This window comes from Enoplosus armatus, chromosome 12, assembly GCF_043641665.1.
Source record: "Enoplosus armatus isolate fEnoArm2 chromosome 12, fEnoArm2.hap1, whole genome shotgun sequence".
NCBI classification, from domain to species: domain Eukaryota; kingdom Metazoa; phylum Chordata; class Actinopteri; order Centrarchiformes; family Enoplosidae; genus Enoplosus; species Enoplosus armatus.
Genome location: NC_092191.1, coordinates 5,874,462 through 5,894,444, shown reverse-complemented (window position 1 = coordinate 5,894,444; position 19,983 = coordinate 5,874,462). Strand labels below are relative to the sequence as shown.

General features: G+C 40.0%; 1 protein-coding gene across 1 annotated transcript; it reads right to left on the bottom strand.

Annotated features, from left to right (window-relative positions):
• Positions 1-1,321: 1,321 nt before the first annotated feature.
• LOC139294396 (monocarboxylate transporter 12-B-like) lies at positions 1,322-12,270 on the bottom strand. Its single transcript, XM_070916281.1, is given in 9 exon segments — positions 1,322-1,838; positions 2,078-2,337; positions 2,423-2,769; positions 3,831-3,991; positions 4,213-4,308; positions 4,673-4,816; positions 5,438-5,541; positions 7,511-7,870; positions 12,237-12,270. Coding segments are annotated over 8 exon segments (1,437 nt in total). The 5' UTR covers positions 7,648-7,870; positions 12,237-12,270; the 3' UTR covers positions 1,322-1,650.
• Positions 12,271-19,983: the final 7,713 nt, after the last annotated feature.

Below are 19,983 nucleotides of genomic sequence, written 5' to 3'. Positions count from 1 at the left end.
GCTAGGGTTGAGCTAGCCCCATTTATGACCTCAGCACTTGTACGTTAAAGGTCAGTTTCAAAGCACGACACCGGTCCAAAACGTTATTTTTGTACCTGTTCTCCGGCAGCTGCACCTTCAAATTAATCTACGTGATCTCAAATTTTAGCCCGGGGCGAAACAAAACGTTTAAATATTAATATTTCTATATTATACAGACACCACCGAGTTGCTGACAGGTGTCACGCCAATTAACTGATCGTCCGCGGGAGCGCGCGCAGCCTGTTAAAGCTGTTTTTTTACCAGTTGAAATATCTTTAAAGGGCCAATGCAACCAGTAACATGCAGTTTCCACTTGCCAAAAAGTGATTGCAGTTCCTACCTTGTGACTTAAAGATTATTTCTGCCTCAAAAGGACTTGATTTCATTCATGAGGGTTATATATGACAGATTATAGCCAGTCCTTTTTACCTGTTGAAATACCAATACAACCACTAAACACTGGCCAAAAAGTGATTTGCATAGACTTTCATGGTCTCAAGTGATATTTTTAATGTGATTTTCATAGTCAAAGAGGTTAATGGTCCCTGTAAGAAACCTCAAAGTCTGAAACAGAAGTTCACATACTTTTCAAATCAGACATAAGTCACTGGAAATAGTCACAGTACCCTGACATCAGCACATTGCCTTTGCTTGTCTCACCCGTTTTGATATTTGTTGTTGTAAATAATAACATTAATCATACTAAACATCAAAATAATAAAACTAAATCACAAAATTGAAGTCATAGGAATGTATGGGGGGAAAAGGAACTCCAACATTTAAAAAAAGCAAGATTCATGTCCTTCAAGTAATCCCTTATATCACTAATCACTGTATGAATATCACATTTTCCAAATATTCATCCCTCAGAGACCAGCTCCAGTGGTGTAGGTTAAAAGACAGTTTCATATTGTTATAACTACTTGTAGTGCAATCTGAGGTATTGAAATTATCGTTTGTTTCCACATTAATACAATCAAGTATACTTGATGAAAAATGGCCACTATAGATTGTTCAAGATTGATCATAACTTTATGGTAGTGTACTGACCTAGACATCATAATGAAATACAATATGGTAAAAGTGATGAAAAGTGTGCAGTATTCCTTGTCTATTCTCAGTCTGCATTGTTTTGGTCCTGTGCATCTTCCACTAACACAGCGGCAAACTGGCAGCCAGCAACACAAACACAGAAATCACATGAGCAATGTTAAAAAGTTCTACTAGAACAGAGGTATCATGATAATAAAAAACCTAAAAATAAAAGCAACACTTAAGAATGTATTCAATTGGGAGTAAACAGTTTGTACATCTCAATATTACAGGAAAGCTCACTAAAGCCTGTGAATGTTAAAGGCAACCTGCTTGCAAATCTTGGTGTCCAGGAAGTAAGAAAGCCCTTAGGTTTTACAAAACAGAATATCCACATTAAACAACAAACAGAAAACTCATTATAACACAATCGGTGTGTCTTAAGACAGCTTTGGTTCTTCTGGCTCTTGTTGAGCCTGAACTTGGGACCTCAGACATCAAAATAGCACCTTTACTATATTCTTTGTAAACCCACATTTCAGTAGTGGTGAGGTGCACCTCCGCGCAGATAGAGGAGCAGCATCTTGATTGGCATTGTCATATGATGCCCTCCCGAGCTCCAGCAGCAGTGAGATTGGGACTAAAATGTGCAGCTGAGTTAGACTTGGACCTCCGGCAGTATCTGACTAACATGGCAGCTGCTAGAACCACAGAGCTGAACATGAAGGAAGCCCCACTGAGGAAGAAGGTTGCTGCGTAGTTTCCGGTCCCGTCTACTAACCAACCTGGAGACGGTGACACAGGAAATATGTTATACCTCAGAGGCAGGTAGCTGTGGTACATGTGGTCAAGATTTTGAGAAACTAGCACTGCTAGAACCTCTGAAATTAGATTAAAGCCACCAAACATCTCAAGCCTGGTCTCACATGTTTATATGTCAAGAGGAATCACTGAATGTGACAGTGATACCCACAAGAATTTTACAGGACACCTTCAAACAGTTAATAAACGTATGAACACTTACCTCCTATTGGTGGGCTGACCAGGTAGGGGATGGCATGCAGGAAGTAGACCACACCCAGAGCGGAGGTCAGGTAGGTGGAGCCCACGACATCAAAGGTCACCACTGGGATGAGCGCTACATACGCTCCATCAAAGTAGCCGTAGAGTACAGAAAATGGGACCAGGAGGGAGAAGGAGTGAAGGAGGGGGATGAACATACAGCAGAGGCCCTCCATGCCTATCGCCAGCATGTAGCTTAGCATGCGATACCTCTTCACACACCTAGAGGGAAGGAAATCTATCAGTATTAGGCTTTATACCTGCCATTTATTTCACACACTAAATCCCACCTCCAGCCCCTACTTACTTCCTGTCCGTGATCCATCCAAAGGTGATGTTACCCACAATGCCGCTGACTCCAAATATGGACATTAGGAAGGCAGCCTGCTTGTGCCCCACCCCCACGCTGAGGGCATAGGGAACCAGGTAAACTATTGGAGCACTGCAGCCATAAGCCAGAAACAGGAGGGACAAGGACAGAATCAGGAAGTCGGGTGACACGAGAAATCCAAACTCCTCTTTGGACTTGAGAAAAAAACAGCGACCTCTGGACAACATTTCTGTGTTCACTGAAGGTTCTGGAGGAGGGCTAACGGTTTTATCTAAGTGATAGGCATCTGTTGGTTTGGTGTCGGTGAGTCCTGAGTCTTCTATCTTAGCATCCATGTCAGCTGCCTTGTTGTTCAAGTTTATACTTTCCACCAATTTCAAGTCCTCAATTGAGCTACCATTTGCTAGTTTGGCATCTGAGAGTTTGGTCTCCCCTAGCTTTGTGTCTGTTAGCTTGTTGCTAAATAAAATGCATTCAGCCATCTTAAGATCTGTTAAACTAGGATCAGGCAGGCTTGGGCTTGATAGCAGCGCTATGTTCCCCTGACTTATTTTGTGGTTTTCAAGTGTGAAGTTTTTGAGTGCTCCATTGGCTATGAGTAGCCCTTGAGTGTCCTTGAAGTGGTTAATTTCCAGCTGCTTTGAACCTTGTTCAGTGTCTTCGGAACAATCTGTCTCCAGGTTTGCCATATTGTTCTCCAATAATCTGTAGATGGAATAGAACAGAATCGAAGAAAATACATTGAAATAGATCAAGAAATTGAATTGGGTACATTTTAGTCCTTAAAGGATTAGTTCAAGATTTTGAGAAATATGCTTATTTGCTTTCTGGCGAGAGTCACATGAGAAGATCGATACCACTCTCATATCTGTGCATTAAGTATGGAGCTACAGTAGTGCCAGGACACAGTTAGCTTAGCTTAGCATAAAGACTGGAAGCAAAGGGAGATAGCTAACCTGGCTATGTCCAAAGTTAAATAATCTTCCTACTAGCTCACTAATTAACAACGACAAGTTTTGGTTTTACAGGAGGCTATGTGCTGGACTATTTCTTGGACAGGGGCAGTGACTTCCTGGAGTCTCCGCTGGTTGCCTGGTAACCTCTGTGACGACAAAACTTCACTTCAGGAAGTCACTGCTCTCTACAAAACTACAAGTTGTCATTTTTACTTTTCGGCTTGTCTATGAATTAAACAAACAACATATAATCTGTGAATTACTGAGCTTTGTAGATGTCCTTATGCTAAGCTAAGCTAACCGGCTCCTCGTTCTAGCTCCATTTATTAGCACACCGACAAGGGTATCCATCTACTCATCTAACTCTAATTAAGACAGTGAATAAGCCTGTTTCCCAAAATGTCTAACCATTCCTATAAAGTGAGGACTTACGTTTCACCTCCTCTTGGGTCCAGCGGCCTCATCAGAGCACCACAGACACACAGGTTGGAAACAAATCCTCCCAGGACGAGCAGAGCTCCTCTCCAGGAGTAATGCTCTATAAGCAGTTGGACTGCAGGAGCCAGGATGAAGGTCCCAATGCCACTACCTGAAGATGAGGTGAAATTGGATTTGATGGGATGAAATGAGGCAAGGAGAGTAGAGGAGAGGAACAGGGAGAGGAAATTCAAAACAGACTAGAGAAAAGCACACAGGAAAACAGTAAAAGAAATTTGAAAAAAGGAGAACGAAGAGAAGTAGAAGAGAGGTTGGGAAAGTAAGGTATGAATGAGAAAAAACAAAGCAACAGGTAAGTAAAGATGTCACTACCAGACAGGGCGATGCCATAGGCCAGAGCTTTCCTCTCACTGAAGTACCTCCCAACCATCGCTATGGCTGGTGTGTAGCTGAGAGCAAAGCCAAGACCTGCAGAGGATGGATAAAAGAGTTCGGAGTTTGGCAATACCAGCTAAATGATGCCAAATCTGAACTGATCTGATACGCCCTGCTATACATGTATTACATTGCATTCACTTGGCAGATGCTTTTGTTCAAAGCGACTTAAATTAAGTGCATTCAACCGGATCATAAAAATGTGACCCCCCCCATAATGAGCAAAAAAGAGTTTACATTCCCAACTGGTGAAATGCAGCTTGAGGTTGCATTGAGGAATTTATTGCTCCAGTTGACTACATTTACCATCAACACTGATTGGACAGTCACATTAAAAAGTGGTGAATTTTCCCTTTAAGATCCTCTATGAAATGGTAGGCATTAGGTGTTTGTGTACCTGTGAGGATGCCCAGGAAGATGTATAGATATTCCAGACTGGAAGCGAAGGAGCTGAGGACCAGACCAGCAGAAGACAGCAGACCTCCCAGGATCACTGTAGCTCTGCAGGAGAGACGGTTCCCCAGGAAACCACCCAGAGGAGCTGGAAACACGGTTTGTATGTATTACTCTTATTTCACTGACTGATGGTTGAGCAGTTGCCTATATGTTCACCCACAACAATTCATATCTAAAACTTGTAAGCTTCCTTTTGCACTTTATTTGAACTGATCTCATATTGCACTCCAGTTTTGATGTACCCAAACACTACTCTGCTAAACATGTACCCTGGTCCTGACGAAAACAAAATTCATTTCAACTGTAGTTTTTAATACTTGGAATAATAAATGAATTTGAACTTGAATTCACTTTTGTACATATTTATTATCTTCACTGTCTAATTTCTACCACTGTCAGTGCTGGTTTTTAAATTGTAACATGAATCTTGTCCATCAAATATATCACATCTGCATCTGGATCTGCATCAAATAGTGAATGACAATTCAGAAAACGTGTCCGATGTTTTCATTCACGTAAAGGCCGTAGTTCAAGAAAATGCTGAAAGCTTCTCACAGTTTCACAGTTTAAGAAATCACTGCAACACTTGCACCTGCATCAAACAGGCCAATGGGATCCCCAACAAATACAAGTAGAGTTTGCTTTGCCAAATCTGGTTTAACTGCAGCATTGATCTGCCATCATACACTGGTAGCGATGGTCTTACCACAGAGCATGGTGGTGGAGTCGATCAGACTGTGGATCCACGCGGTGGTGGAATAATCCTTCTCAAAGTGGAGCTGGAACTCCACAAAGAACATGGAAACACATCTGGATACAGAGACGGGGAGGTTGGATTGAGTGCATTTTTACATAATAGTCTGCAAAAAATGTCATATTGATAAATGTCCATTTTACTTTACTATGACTATGCAGCACAAGAGTTATACCTATACTCTTTTCATAAATAAGATTTTCTATTTGCTGTTGAAATTCTGTCACAGTCTGGAAGCTCTTTCTCAGATACAGTATGAGGGGGAGAGTTAGACTAGTGAGTATGAGCAGCTGAAACAAAACTTCATTACCAGGAAATCCAAGACAATACCGCTTTAAATGAGGCAATAAACTGGAGACACAAGGTTTATGACAGGGATTCTTTTATACCAACTTACAAAACACATTTATTATACTCAGAGAGTCACTAAAGGGTACTGAAGGTGAGAGCTGATCAAAGATTATCAGTCAGTCTGTTTGACTTGACATCGCATCTGCAGGTCAGGATGAACATTTGTCAAGGCAGTCAATAGCAAAATTACTTTTCGCTGTCAGGGCATGATTTTGAGCCCCGGCCTTATGCAATAATTATTAGATGACTTAGGTCGGAAGTTGATAAAATAGAGTGAGGTGTTTTTCGGTTTCTGGCTGACATTGATATCAGCCAATCTAGGCGCTCTGTCCTCCCTGTCCTGTGTTTTATGACTCTCATTGTCTATTATGTAACCTCAGAGAGTACTCCCCAGTCCCATGGCACCTGACCAGATCAGATCAGGCCTTTGTCAAAGTTGAGGCAAGAGGGAAGAAAGCCAGTCACTGATAAATTGTAAAAATGACTACAGCCATTTAACTGTCATATGTAAACCTGTTGTTCTCTCTCTTTCTAGTTCTCTCTCTCTCACACACACAGGTGTGGTTCGTACTCTTCAATACCATTTGTCTGCCCATTACTTGTAGGCTACAGTGCAAGTTTGTTTTCTTTGTCTGTCGCTCCCTACAGTGTAACACCGGCACTCTGACAGCCTGTCAGCTGCTGTCAATCAAACACAGACATTTTTAATTCAGATTTTCCCACTTTTTCTCCATGTTTGGAATACCCAATCACATCTGCACTACGGTCTTAGTCATTGCTAACTCTACTGCTGACCTGAAGAGGAAGCAGAGACAAGCACTGCCAGCTGAGCTTGTTGGAACACACAAGCAAGGTGAAGGTACCACGACTAGGAACTGTGTTTGTTTCTGCAGGGGTGGAAAAAAAACTGACCCATGCACCTGCATCACTCATTGCATTTGATGGAGAAAAAAGAACTACTACTGTATGTAGATTATGACATAGCTCAATTGAATCTCTGTCAATGTGGCAATGGCAGTGGAAATCATGTGTCAGCTAACAGCTGAGTTGTGGAGGAAATGTGCTGACTGTGCAAAGTTGGGCGATGGAAACATCTCAGCAGGATTTCAAAGTCTTAGTGGAAAAAAGAACATATTGCTGCTGACTCAGACTAGTGGCTTAAACAATATGAGCTGTGTGGGAATGGAGTCTTGCCAAGTAATAACATAGAGGTGTTAATGACCAAAGCTAAGAGCATGAAGCTGTGTTGAGAACAGCTACATGGCAGAATTGTACGCCACACAATACTGCAAATCCAGAAGCTACAAATGTCTCACAGGTCAAGTCATGTTCAGTAGCAGGCAAGAACAGGAGAATTCAGCCTCACTGTCTGATATTGTTCCAGGTAAAAGTATGATGTTTTCAGTGTTCTGACATTTAATAGGAGCTCAAATCTTCCTGACATGGAAATACGAAAACGTACAAATCCATAACCAAGCACTTTTAAAGAACTGAAAATAAAAACTTAGCATATTTATAAGTTTACCAAAACTCCAAACTGTAAACTCACTACATGTCACTGCATCTCTATGTATGTATGTGCTTTTGTTCTTTGGGAGGGTAATTAGAGTTTTAGAACAATCCTGCTGGTCCTCTCTCTCTCTCACTCTCTCTCACACACACACACACTCTCACCTGGTCACTGCCCGGATGCAGATGGTGGCGAGGAAACAGCCAGCGACGACCATCCAACCCCAGCCACCTTCTGGTGAGGTCGTGACCCCCGATGCCCTTCTGCCTCCATCGAGCTTCTCCTCCTTGGTGACGGCCATCGCTCCAGCCAATCAAAAGGCAGATTGACATCAGTATCCGCTCCCTCTGTTACAACGGATGCTGGAGGTCAGAACTCCTGAATGTTCTCCCTTTGTCTCTAAATTAAAAGCACGTTTTCATTGGCTGGGCTTGTTCTGTCACTTGATTAAAGATCTTCAGTAAACGTCAAGGACCTCCTTCCATTTCTTTTTAATCCTTCTTCCTCCTCCTCCTCCTCGGTCACTGAGAAAACACAGAAACCACAACAGGCGGAAATTAAACCATGATTGTCAGCATCATAAAGAGTTAAAGCGCCTTTCCTGTCCATTCATCTACTTTATATTTTGCTGTATAAAATTACATTTTGTTTTTGTTTGTTTCATCCAAACTAGTTTAAAATGAGCGCTGCCAGCTACCAAACACATTACATAAAAAAGACATTGGTGAAGTAACATACAAGACTTCTTGGATGTTGCACTTAACTGTTAACAATCATCCTGTGAGCAGAAGATGACATCTTGTTTCAAGCTCGTCAAAAGAAAGCCTGAAAATGTCTGATCTTCAACAAGAATACACATCCAAACTCTAAGCCACATTTGGAACTTTTATCATTTGAAATAAAGAATCCAAGTAATGTGAAGGTCCCACACACAGAAGAGCCAGGATGACATTTTAAATTATATTTTTAAATTTGTTGTGTGTTTGTCATATGATGAATAAGAGGAATCAATTCATATAAAATCTCGCAGCTGATTAAGGGCCAATTCTGGAATAGTGTCATTCAAACATTAGGCATCTACTATTCAAAAACAAGAGAACATTTGTTTGGATTACTAGAAGAAGAAGTAGGTAGTTAGTATGAGCAGTAATAGCTGAGTAGACAGGCAAAGCGCCAGAAACTCAACTGCATTCATGTACTTAAATTAATCTAATTAAATTGAAACTTGAAAATCTCAAAAAATAAAAGCAACTTGTGTTTTTTGCACAATTGTTGTTTGCCAACCAAAAGTGGAAGGAGACAGTTCAGACATTTTCCTGTTGAGTGTGAAATGAGAACTTTTTAGAATTGACCTGGAAACAGTCTCAGTCTGTCAGTCTGTGTACACTTTTTGCTGCAAGATAAAAGTGGGTAATTTGCTGAAAGCAATAGTGTGACTGCTTATAGTTCTGCTTCTGTTTTTCCTCATTCATGTCTGTGGCTGAAACATAAGCCTGCTGAATAACATCAGGCAAGAAACACTGGCCCACCTGCTCTCAGAACACTGGAAAATATTTTCTTTTAATTTTCTTTATCTTATTTAAGTTGCTGTGGGTGTGCTTAAATGTTTGTACTGCACAGACCACACTGGCATTAAACAACAGGCAGCGTAGCCACTAAAGAATAGATAGTAATTACAGGCAGCTTGTTTGACACCTTTTGTCCCCACCCGCTTATTTCCATCTCAAAAAGCAAACGCTCTCACTTCTTGTTACGCAGCAAAAACGACTTCTTTCACTGTTTTCATTTTGAAACAGGACACCAAACAATTACTGCAACAGCTGTAAGCTAAAGGCATGTATTAAATATTAAATATTAAATCTCAAGTTAACACATCGTGTATTTAGCATTGACATCTTATTGCAACCACAAAATAATTCAGTGTTTTAATGACAATTGTTTTTATGAATCTGTGATCATGCTGACAGGTCAATAAGCTAAACTAAACTGTAACTATATTATAGAAACTTAAAGATGTAGCACAGCAGCCATGTGATAATCTTATGGCTGCTGTGATAATCTTCTACTACTACTCCTCTACTTATAAAAGGTTGTATGTTATGTTTGGTCAAACACCAGATCCAGTTTCCCAGAAGCTGGTGGCAGTTCAGTGTGTTTGTGGTGGGATGTTAACTGTGCTAACATTACAGCATTTGACAATCACACCCCGAGGCTGAGCTCCACAGTCCTGGTTCATCCCTTTAATGTGTCTCAAGTGATTGTTGGTGCAAACCAGCAGCAGTGAAGCAGCATGTGTTTACATTTGAAAAGCTCAGGCCTTCACACCAGCTGTGCTGCTTTTGCATTTCAGGTACTTGGTCTGATTTGGGCCGTTACGGAAATCCAATCAGGCGAAAGCTTGAAGAATCTGGACAAACTAGCTGTGTATGTGTGTTGATAAGAAGGTGGGAAAGGCCAGAGACTTCAGTTACACGAGAGAAAACTTTCAATTATGAAATAAAACAATAAAAGGAACACTGACAAACTAATTTAAAACATAAAAAGAGAGTAAATATGAAGAACCGTCATATCTGTGCTGTTGAAACTGCTCTCATGCACACGTCCAAAGGTTTCTGTGCAGCTTCTTTTGCTTTGTCATTTGTTGCTCAAACAGGTTGTTCAACAAACGAACACGTTGTAAAGTTTGCGTGTGTGTGTTGATCGACAGCATCACCAACAGAGAATTTCCCTCCTGCTGCAAAGTAAACTGGCACTGAGCCACGAAAACAGCAGAGTTTACAAGCAAATAAACTCCAGTTCAAGCAGCAAGAAGACATTTGCATGAATTCAGAAAGGGTTAAATACATCTGAAGTTTGTCACAAAAATGTCGAGAAAACTATATTCTCATATTTTCTCATGACAATATCAAATCCTTGAAATTGGATTTGCCTTTTAAGTCCAAAATTGTATATTTAGACCATTTATTTTACATTTATCTATTTTTGTTGCAGTATGTAGATGTATTTTTGTTTAGTTTGTTTGGATGATAGAAAAAAATGAGCCAAAGTATATACAGTCATGGAAAAAATTATTAGACCACCCTTGTTTTCTTCAATTTCTTGTTCATTTTAATGCCTGGTACCACTAAAGGTATATTACCTGAAGAATACAATGAACACGACAAAAAATGCAGCTGATTACATAATACTTTATGTCCTATTTGACATGCTTAAGCTTAATTGTATTCCCAGGGTATATAAGAGGCCATTTCATGTCATAAGCAGCACTGCACATGCAAAGGCCAGGAGTGGTTTCCTGCTTACATTCAAGCCGTAGCACAACTCAGAAGTTGTCAGCTCTCACATAATGCCTAAAACAAAAGAATTATGTGAAGCCACAAAGGCAGCCATCTTGGCACTGCTGGAAATTGGCATGAGTGAGAGACAGGTAGCCAAAAAACTGAAGATCTCCAAGACAGCCGTTCATTACACCAAGAAAAAACAAGCCGAACACGGTACTACCAAATTGCTAGCTGGTCGAGGCAGGAAACGTCTTTCTACCCCACGAGATGACCGTGCACTCATCCGTTCCTGTGTCAGGAATCGTCGTCAGACCTCCAGGGACCTTAAAAATGAGTGGGCACTGTCGAGAAATGTGACTTGTTCGGCAAGGACGGCTCGAAACCGACTTCTTGAAGATGGTCTGAAGTCACACAGGGCACGGAAGAAGCCCTTCATCAACGAAAGGCAGAGGAAGGCCCGGTTACTCTTTGCTAGGGATCACAAGGATTGGACTGTTGATGATTGGGTTCTCTTCAGTGATGAATCCAATTTTGGGTTGATGCCCACTCCAGCCAACTTACTGGTTAGGAGGAAACCTGGAGAAGCCTACAAACCAGACTGTCTTGCCCCTACAGTAAAACATGGGGGTGGATCAGTGATGATCTGGGGTTGTTTCAATATGGGTGGAACAGGGCAAATGTAATTGCGTGAAGGGCGAATGAACCAGGTCATGTACAGGGCTACTCTTGAAAACAGTCTTCTTCCATCAGCTGGAAAACTCTTTCCTGCCTCGAATGACTGGATTTTCCAACAAGACAATGCCCCTTGCCACACGGCAAGGTCAGTTAAAGCCTGGATGGAGAACCAGAACATTCGAACCATGCCTTGGCCTGCTCAATCACCAGATCTAAATCCAATGGAAAACCTGTGGAAAATCATCAAACTCAAAATGGAGAACCACAAGCCCAAAAACAAAGCAAATTTGTTTGAATTTGTGCAACAGGAATGGGCTGCTGTGACAGCAGAATAATGTCAGAAGCTGGTGGAGAGCATGCCAAGACGCATGGCTGCAGTCATCAAAAACTATGGTTATGCAATCAAGTACTAACTCCTGTGTGTATCATGTGACTAAAACAGACAGAAAAGAAAACATGGAATGCCTAAAAGCACTGTTTTTGGCAGCACAATGCCATAGCTATTGATGTAAGAGCTTAAGTGATTTTGGTTATTATCAAGAAAACCATGGAAAATGGCTAGATATCAGCTCTTAAATTAAACTCTTATGAGCTATTTTTGTTGTTATCATTATATTTGTCCAAACAAATGTACCTTTAGTGGTACCAGGCATTAAAATGAACAAGAAATTGAAGAAAACAAGGGTGGTCTAATAATTTTTTCCATGACTGTATATGAGATTGAGTGTACTACTATTCATAAGGTAAAATGGTGAAAGTTTATTTCCAGAAAAACAAAAAATGTCAATAAAGAGATTGAGGCGGAGGGGAGACAGAGACATAGACTGAGACTGGAGAGAGAGTGAGCGAATAAAAATCGCCCCATCAGTGCAAGTCAAACAGGATTAAAAAAGACACAATAACAGAAGTTAAAAGAAAGTGTGTGTTGACTTACGTCTCTGCTACTCTGTGTCACCGCTTCATGGCTCCACGGTTCGGCAGAAGCACAAACAGGCGATTAAAAGTTTCAACAAAGAAAGTTCCCCTGCCGCATACCTCTGCCGCAAACACCCTGAAGGTGCTCTGCAGCTCAACTGAGCCCGCAAACTGAACATAAGAGGGGGGGGAGGAGGGAGGAGGAGGAGTCCCTAAATATTCCCACAGAGACACAAGCGTGTCTCAGCAGTAACACGGTCCCTATATTTTACGATGTGGTGTTTTTTTTTATCTCTACATTTTATAATAACTCCGTAGTGTTGCGTTATAGCCGACTGTAGCCTACACACTTCCGGTACAAGAGGGCCCTATACAGACTTTATGATCATGTTATATCTTCATTATTTTATCCACTGTGGTGATAAAATTCCTGCAATGACTTCGGTGTTTCTGTAGAATTTGTTTATTACCTGTTATTACTTTTTTAAACGCCTGTTTTATAATGTTCTTGTAATGTTGGCGCATTGATATGGAGCCCCCAAACTGACAAAAGGCAAACATATAACTTGAACAAGCAACACAGATGAATGAAACAGTTACTTAAAACGGAGCGTAAAAATAAATGTTTCCTTCCTATTAGTTTATAAAAGTAATTTAAATCTCATTTCACCCTTATTCGTCTTTCAGTAGCTCATTGTATTTTTCAGCTCCATTTAGTTCTCTGAGAGCTGGCACCATTCAGCAAGCTACCTAGCTGAAGCTAACATGAAGCTACCTAGCTGAAACTATCATAAAACTACACCAGCTGTAGATAATCCTAATCATCCATATACTGCTGTAAAATCAGTGTATAAGCTCTTGTAACAGTGGCTAAAACATTTTATCCAGCAAGCTAATGTTAACAAATTAACTTTAGCTGATGAAAGCTAGCTGCAGCTAGCTAGCTAGCTAAAATGTCTGGTACCTTTGTTTACTATTTATTGATGTATTCAGTTATTTTATTTAGTCATCTGATAACTTTTTACTGCCTTTTGTTTTTCAATAGCATACATTTAAGTACTGTGCTTTAGTACAAATTTGAGGTACTTGTACTTCAGTATTTACATTTTTTACATTCCCTTTATAGTCCACAGTTATATTGTACTTTTTTTCTCCACTACATTTATTTGACAGCTACAGTCATGCCTCATGTACAGCACATTGAATTGTCTTGTTGAAAAGATACATACAAAACATATGGTGTGTGAAATTGATTATTATAGATCAAACCCAACAGTGTGTTAAATAATCTAAGTACATTTTGCTAATAATACTAATGTACTTTTACTTAAGTACGATATTCAATGCAGAACTTTTCCAGTGTGGCATTGCTACTTATAAACAATAATAATAATAATAATAAATAATGTAAAGGATCTGAATACTTCACCACTGTCTGTTTCAGGGCTCCATATGGTGGCTTGTATTTAGTCTATACAGAAAAGTGAGATTATGCTGACTTAAATGTAGGGTTAAGGCAGTTTGTATACGCAGTGGTGTGCTTACAGTTCCCTTGAGACATTCCTATAGTCTTTCTGTAGTAATATTCTCTTGATATATATGTTCAACTAAATCTCAAAACTTGAATGATTGCTATTGGATTATACAATGTGACTGCATCCCCCAAACACAGCTTCACTTTAAACACATTTTTCATTGTTAGTAACCATTGGTATAACTGTTGAATCAGCAGCCACATCTTTCTTCTGTAGGATTTTAAGCTCCCATAGATGTAGAAATCTCACCTAATGATGTTAAATCCTTTTAAGGAAATGACTGTCATTGCTTCTGCTATTTTTGTCTCATTCTTGCTTGCTGTTTTTTCTGTCTTATCTCATTTATTTGTCTCCCCTCTTCCTGACATTTCTTGCTTCCTTTCTTTCTTTTCATATACAGAAGAGTAAATAAACACCCAGAACACATCTCATCCAGTTTTAGTTTAATTCCTTTTTAGAAAAAAAAAAAAAATCTCTTCACTTCAGTACATACGCATTGCACAAGGCAGGAAGCCGTTTTTTTTTTTATTGTCTTTTCTTTTTCTTTTTAACCCTTTCTGTTTTCAAACCAGAGTTAAAAGCAGCAGCAGAACAGACGCCAACAACCAGCACTGGGCTTCCCAAAACTCTCACACCGAGATCCAGATCACAAAGGAGCCGATGTGAACGACCGGCACTGAAATCCAGCAGACAGAGAACAGACACCTGGACTTGATGCCAGTTAAAGTGTCTAGGTCTAATTCAACATACCACATTTCCCCTCCAGTTCTCAATCACCATTCAGAGTAAGTATGTATTTAGCATGGTTATTTTTTAATAACAAAGTAAAATGGACCTGATTGGTGAATGCCAGAAATTTTAGACAATCACAGAAAAACATCTAGAAATGTATCTAGTCCTAATGAGGAAAATCTCATCAGTCATATACCACAAGTAGGTTAAAACAGGCTCCTAAAAGTATTTGCTAATACTATTCGTCACAGCTCTGGTAAAGTTGTTGGTAAAGGTGGTATAGCTGCAGAGGAAAGTGGTTTGTCTTGATGCGTCTTCTGTCTGCGTTGAGATTGTAAATCAAGCACAGAGTCGTGTTTGGGAAACCTGACCCTGAACAGTTGAAACAACTTTATCAACAGACAAGATTGCTGGTGTAGAATATATCATATTAATATTATTTACAAAATCTCTGTACAATCAAATACACAAGGGTGAAAAGGTCTGTCCTGCCAAGTCAAGCATTCCAGAAGACAGTTTAAAGGCTGGATGCGTTCACGCAACAGGATGTTCGACCAGATTAAGGACCTCTGAGGAAATCCTGAAAAGTTTAAGCTCAAAACATTTGACAAGCAAAAGGTCAGAAAGAACATTATGTCACTGTGAGTAGTATGCAACATGAGGTTTGACAGCAACAAGGTGTCTGATATCCATCCTAAACTAACACTTAAAGATAAAAATGAACATTGTCACAGAGCTCCAGCTCTACTTTTCAACCCGGTATGTTCTTACTGTATGTGGCAATGATCGTACAGTGCTGTAGTACATACATATTTAACATGATTGGGTCACACAGATCACCCTGCAGACACACGCTTGGTATGCTCATTTTGGTGCATAATTTGGCCTAAAACATCCTGTTGCGAGCATCCACCTTAAATAGTGTTAACAACTAAATCAGCAGGACAAACTTCAGGAGGAGAAACTCTCTCCGCCAAGATTCAAACAGGATTTCTAAGTAGGGAAAACTAACAGGGTTGCATATATATATATTTTAAAAACATTTACAAACAAGTCAAATCAACTCTGGTAGCTTTAGAGAAGAGGTGAGTGTGTTGAAAGGGACAAAGAGATCCATGGATGAGTTACTGCATAGCCTGTTGGTTAGATTTCACTGCGGATGACATAACATTTGCCGTTCGGTGGGCGCTGTGAGCCAAAGCTCCTTACAGGACCGAGAAATACATACTGATCTGAGTACAGATGGTCCCGGTGGGAAATGAACCCTAAACGAACTGTTGGTGAGGTTCAAACCCCAAACTCTATAATCACAACTCAGTCTGTTATCCAAACAGACGAACACCCACAGTGTTGAGTCATGATAGCAGAAAAAGCAATCCTTAAAAGTGAATTTACTTAAATGACTGAATTCTTGCTTCATACTGTATCTGCGCTGTAGTTACAGAAAATGTGTGAAATACTTTTTAAAAGGACAAAATTTAACAAAAATGTCAACTACGGTGCAAGATGTGATACTGCTCTGAATGATGGGTTTCACGAGTGTTGTTGCTGAAAACACAAACAACACCACCAGCAAGTGTTATTAATTTGGTTTTTGGAGTCAGAAACACTGAAGCTGCAGCAGTACATCAGTAAGGTCTAAAAATACTACAAGTATTTGAACTCATGATATCACAAGACATTCTGTAACTCTGGCTTGGAACAGTTTCAGATTAGTTGAGTATGAAAATTATGTAATAACTTGCAATTATACTGTCACTGGAAACATACAGGTACACTTTAAAATTAACAACTTTAAAACACATGTCATCTATATTGTGCAGACACCAATGCATCATCTTAAAAAAGTCGCCATGTATGTCTTCATTTATCTAGTTCCAATCAAATATAGCACTATAGACACCAGGACTGAGCCACACGATGAACAGCAGTAAAATGCTCCTTCTACTTGGGTTTTCACCTGTTTTGAGATAAAAGGTTCTGCAGGACAGTGATGATATGTGTTTCAAAAGGTACAACTAGTAGTGAGATCTGCAAATCACAACATGTTTGAAAAGGCTTCTTCAGCCCGAGCATGATAACAGGGATTTGCATTTCTAGCAACAATCACACTGGTTCTTTTGTGCCAACCAAAAACAATCAAACCATGAAAAGAAATTCAGTACAACAGCATTTTCAAATTACTTGGGAAAAACACATTAACTCACATTATTACTTACTACTGGCCACAAAAAAGCAGGATAAAAATAATAAAAGGACATATCTTGAAAAATGTTCCCAAACCAAACTGTTGCCCCAAAAACATAATCAAAGGTTGGAAAATTCCAGTTTTCCAGATTCCAGTACTGATTATCAATGATCTGTGACACTTAAAGAATTCTGTGGCTTTACAAAAAAAACCATTTCATTACCAAAACCATTGCAGAGCTAGTGGAAGTTAACGTTATTTTTGTATATATGTACATATTTGGGACTAGTAGGTGAGTTGTGAATGCTGAACACTAAATATTCAAACTGTGAATGTGTGTTAACTGCACTGAATCTGTTACAGTAATAGCAAAAAAACACAAAACAAACAGAAAGCAAAAGTGAAATCCAAACATAAAGATGCATCGGCATGCACGTTACACTGAGGTGAAGATCAGCAGGTAAGTTTTTAAACTGAAGGGCACAAACATGGTGTAGCCAGGCTAACACACAGTGAAGGCAACTGATTGGGCTTTTCAGAATAAAAGAACAAAGGGCGGCACAAGATAACCAACACCAGCCTGATTTAAAAGCTGCCTGGCACCTGACAGGTCGAGGCCACTATTGTTATCCAAACATGAGTTGGAACAAGGCAAATATAAAAAAAAAAAAAAAAGAACAAAAAGCACCCGAAAAGAACATTTGCAGTGTCGTCACAGCTGAAAAACAAGCAAGATCGAATACATAGGTGATTCAATATTTTCAGAGGAAATAGTTTTACTCTTAACACTGGCATAAGTGTTGACATTTGGATTATTGAAACCAATAGGTAATAAATGAAGCCTGTTGCACTCAATATATCCACAGTAGAGAAATACCAAAGGTTTAAGTTTAAGTATGCACAGACTACAGGGGATGCACTCTGTAAAAAATGTGATTATTCTGTTGCCGGATGACTTATGAACTGTTCATCTATTTAGATTCTGTTCAATCTATAATTGAAAACATAACAGCAAAACCTTTTAAATGTTAGTATATTGTTAAATGTTAGTATATTGTGAGCTGCTGTGGATAAAAACTGCAAAAAATAACGACTTCCTAAGAACTATGTGGCCTATAATCCAGCTGCATGTGTGTTTTTACAAATTAACTAAAAAGAAAGAAAAGAACTGCATAGCAGCAAACATGTTTTGTGTCAGGGTCAAAGGGGGGTACATTAGACGATGAAGAGCAGTTAACTGTAATCACTTGGTTTTGTCCATAAGACTTTCAGAATACTTGCATGACATTTAACTAGCTGATAAGGATTAAGAATATCCCCAGTGCTGAACTAACACTTGTATATCAGGCTCAAAAACACAGAACTAACCGACCTGAAAGTGTTGGTAGTGATGGTTTGGAGGTATTTAAACAACAGAGTACAAAAAAAGAGAGCTGGAGGTGAATTGCACAAAGAGTGATTCCAAAAAGGGAAAGAGCACAGTTTCTCTGCTGAAGAGTAAAGGCATGTAGACAGTGGTACTAAAAATATAAGCAGAAGACAGTAGAGACTGCACTGTCCAGCTTTGTAGTTCAGCTGCTTTGACATTAAACAGACATGAAAGGCTGTAAAGATCCAGGCTGGGGGGGGGGGGGGGGGGGGGGGGTAACATTACCATGACATTACAGGAAACTATACACTTGTGGTACATGTTTCTCCAAAACAGCTATGTTCAAAATAATTCTATAATTCACACTAGCATTTCAGTAAATACACAAAGATCTCTTGAATATCTTCTAGGTTGCATGTGCGAGAGTGGATATGGACAAACAGAACAACACTGTTCTTATCAGAGTGATAAATGAGGCCATTTCCTATTCTGAGGTCGAGGTCTTGCTTGTGCCACAAGTTGTGTAAGTGTGGTTAATTCTGATCAAAGCCAATTTTCCTTCAAACATAAGCTTAGTCAATCTGGACCTGTTCCATACCCCTGCTTTCATGGTTGGTTGAAATAAAGCACAAAGTATCTGAAATAATCTAAAAGAAATACAAAGTGATCATCGGGTTGTAGCGGGAGAATGTTGGCCAACTACTAAAACATATCTTGTGGGTACAAAGTGGGGGGAATAACTCAGCAGCACTGAGAACAAATCACCAACTGTCGTGCACAATTAGACAGTAAAACACAGTCTAGTCTACGGTAGTTGAACCGAATCTGCATCAGTGTATTTTACATGAGGGGCAACTCTTTGTCCCCATTGTCTCCAAAAAATGTGACACTGTTCTTCTACATCTGCTTCTACAGAACCGCTTTATGCCAGAATTCACATGAAGCTGAGCCTGAACGCCTCATTAAATCACACTGCAACATCCAGACAAGGCAGCAGGGTGGCAGAGGAGATATAGGGTGAGGAGACAGGCGTCCACCCTGCTGAAGACACTGACAGACAGGCAAGGGCAAGAGACAAAGAGAAGATGATTCCCTACAGAGATAAAAAAAAAAAAAACCGAAAAAAAAAAAACAAAGGTCGCTGAGCCAGACTGGGTCCTGAACTGTAGTTGTAGTGATGCTAGTCAACAGAAATCAACAATGCAGACACAGCCGTAGGAAGACAATGTCTTGGTCCCGTCATCTAACACTTAACTCAGCAGGTTAGGTACGCATATGTGGCAATCTGGTGTTGTTAATGTTGTTTACATGTAGGCAAACGGAGGAGAAACAAACAAAATGTAAAAGGCCATGTGCAGTGGAGCAACAGAAAGAATTAAAGAGTGTTTTTCTGCTTCCCATCTGAGCTGAAGGAGGCAGGTGTCGTACGAATCTCAACAGGATTTGGCTTCAGTGCACTCCTTAGAAGACTGTAGCATGGTGGGCAACTTTTTGTGCAACAGACAGGCAACAACAAAATGCCTACCAACCCTTAGCCACTGCCACGACTGCTGTCCGGCTGCAGTTTGGAGCTGGGTGACTACAAGTTAACATAACTGAAAGCTTCAGCTACTGCACTCCGACAGACGGAGGCAGGAGGGATTGGTGGTCATATGATGTTTCTGTGGTTGCAGAAAAGGAATTTTGAATCCCTGGCGGTAAAAATGCCCAATTACTCATTCAAGAGCAACTAAACTTCTGTGCTGACGTCCCATCTTACAGAACTGTTGCACAAATAGTCGCCCGGGGCACCACAGCATCCAGGAAGTAATGCTACAGTAGCTATTCACACAAACACACACAGTAACAAAAAACACTAAAACACTCTGTGTCGCTGTGCTTCCTGACACAGGACTGATTACAGGAATCAACAGAGGTGATTATAGGAAACCATAAATTAAAG